This window comes from Capsicum annuum, unplaced genomic scaffold (assembly GCF_002878395.1).
Source record: "Capsicum annuum cultivar UCD-10X-F1 unplaced genomic scaffold, UCD10Xv1.1 ctg77674, whole genome shotgun sequence".
In the NCBI taxonomy this organism is placed as follows: Eukaryota; Viridiplantae; Streptophyta; class Magnoliopsida; order Solanales; family Solanaceae; genus Capsicum; species Capsicum annuum.
The window spans coordinates 1-1527 of record NW_025888093.1 but is presented as its reverse complement, the minus strand read 5'-3'; the positions used below and the strand labels follow the sequence as shown (position 1 = coordinate 1527).

At 32.9% G+C, this 1527-nt stretch overlaps 1 protein-coding gene across 1 annotated transcript; it reads left to right on the top strand.

Moving 5' to 3' along the window:
• Nucleotides 1-53: 53 nt before the first annotated feature.
• LOC107861493 lies at nt 54-1346 on the top strand. The gene is made up of 3 exons (XM_047405343.1): nt 54-186; nt 274-336; nt 648-1346. Exons 1-3 carry the CDS (start codon nt 166-168, stop codon nt 1104-1106), a joined length of 543 nt encoding a protein of 180 aa, XP_047261299.1. The 5' UTR covers nt 54-165; the 3' UTR covers nt 1107-1346.
• Nucleotides 1347-1527: the final 181 nt, after the last annotated feature.

Here is a 1527-nt window from a genome sequence, read left to right as displayed (position 1 = left end):
TATATAAAAATATGTAAATATTAATTAGTGTCCTTTTAGTTTTATGACTCCTATAAACATTGTAACTTCAGATTCTCTACTTATATTTAGGTGGTATTTTTAATTTGCCGTGATTATTTGCTCTCCGTCACACAGGTTTAAGCCCTAATTTCTCATCGAAAAATCATGCGGATAGACAAACTCTTGGTAACACTGCTTCATTCTTCATTCATTCCTTTTTCTTTTTGTGTTTACTTTGCGATATTTCACCTCTTTTTTCCTTTCTGTCGCTAGGAAGAGTTATGCTGCCATGGCTTAAAAATGGGAGGAATGAATTCTCGCACAACTGAAAGAGAGGTATGTACAAGATGTGATTCATTTTAAATGGTAACTTACATAAGCAAATTGGCAAGATAACAAACAAGTTATGGTTATCTAGATAATATACTAGTATTGTTGTTCTTATATTCAAAAAACTGTGTCAATATATATATATATATATAGTAGTAGATTTGATAGTAAAACTGTGATATGAGTGTGTGTTTAAAAATTATACAGATAACTCAATTTTCATTAGTACTTTTTAATTATTTTGGATTGTCGCATTGCTCTCTCTTTCTGTAAGAAAATTATTAGTATTCTTCCTCGTACATTTTGTTTGTTTTCAGGAAATTTTATGTCTGTCATTTCCGTTGAAGCATTCATCAAGCAATCGAAATAAACAATCAATTAGTAATTTGCTTTTCCATGAAACTGTTGCTACCACGCAACAACGTGCACGCTTTCAAGATATTATTTCGGAGCCTGCTGGTGGAGGAGTGGTGCAAGTACGTCCATCTTTTCATATTCATTCGTTGGGTGAATTCTTTTATATTCCCGTACGTCGACAGAGCGATTCGCCTCATGCTATTTATCTTAGGCCCTCTGATCCTTGGATCTATAATGAGTTGACTGAATTTGCAAGAGACTATCCCAATCTGATAGTACTTCCTCCTCTTGATTATCCCAATTTGGTACCTATCACCAACAACCTACTGAAAAGAATAATAGCAGGAATCCATAAGCATAGACTATGGCTAATGTCAATATTATTCTCTGTCACTCTTGGGGTGTGTTGGCCCATTTGATATCCGTATCTACAGCGATTGTGGGTGGAGATTGGAGCAACAATAAACTCAAGACATTCATTTATTTATTTAATATTATGAGTTTGTTTCATTTGGAAGAATCTTTCTTTTTGTTATGGTTTGTGAATTTGTTTAGAATGTCTATTCGATCATGGGATGATGAAACATGTGTTAGAAGTGTGTGTTTTTGGCAATTTGAGTGGTAATTTACTGCTCAAACTATTATTACCTAATTCTTTATGTGCTTGGTTTTTGGATTTGTTTACAACTATGTAAGCACCCTGTAATGAAGCAAGGTGATGGTGATGATACATGATTAATGAATGAAGGACAAATTTGAGTTTTGATTGAAAGTTATAATAGCAACATCTGATAGTAACAATAATTGTATTAATAAAGGTTAATTCAAGTTAGATTTTGG

Bases quoted from the DNA above. Each gene is read 5' to 3' on its own strand.
- LOC107861493 (XM_047405343.1), top strand. From the start codon at position 166: ATGCGGATAGACAAACTCTTG. The intron at 187-273 runs GTAACACTGCTT...TTCTGTCGCTAG, and splicing joins TGCGGATAGACAAACTCTTG to GAAGAGTTATGCTGCCATGG. The intron at 337-647 runs GTATGTACAAGA...GTTTGTTTTCAG, and splicing joins CTCGCACAACTGAAAGAGAG to GAAATTTTATGTCTGTCATT.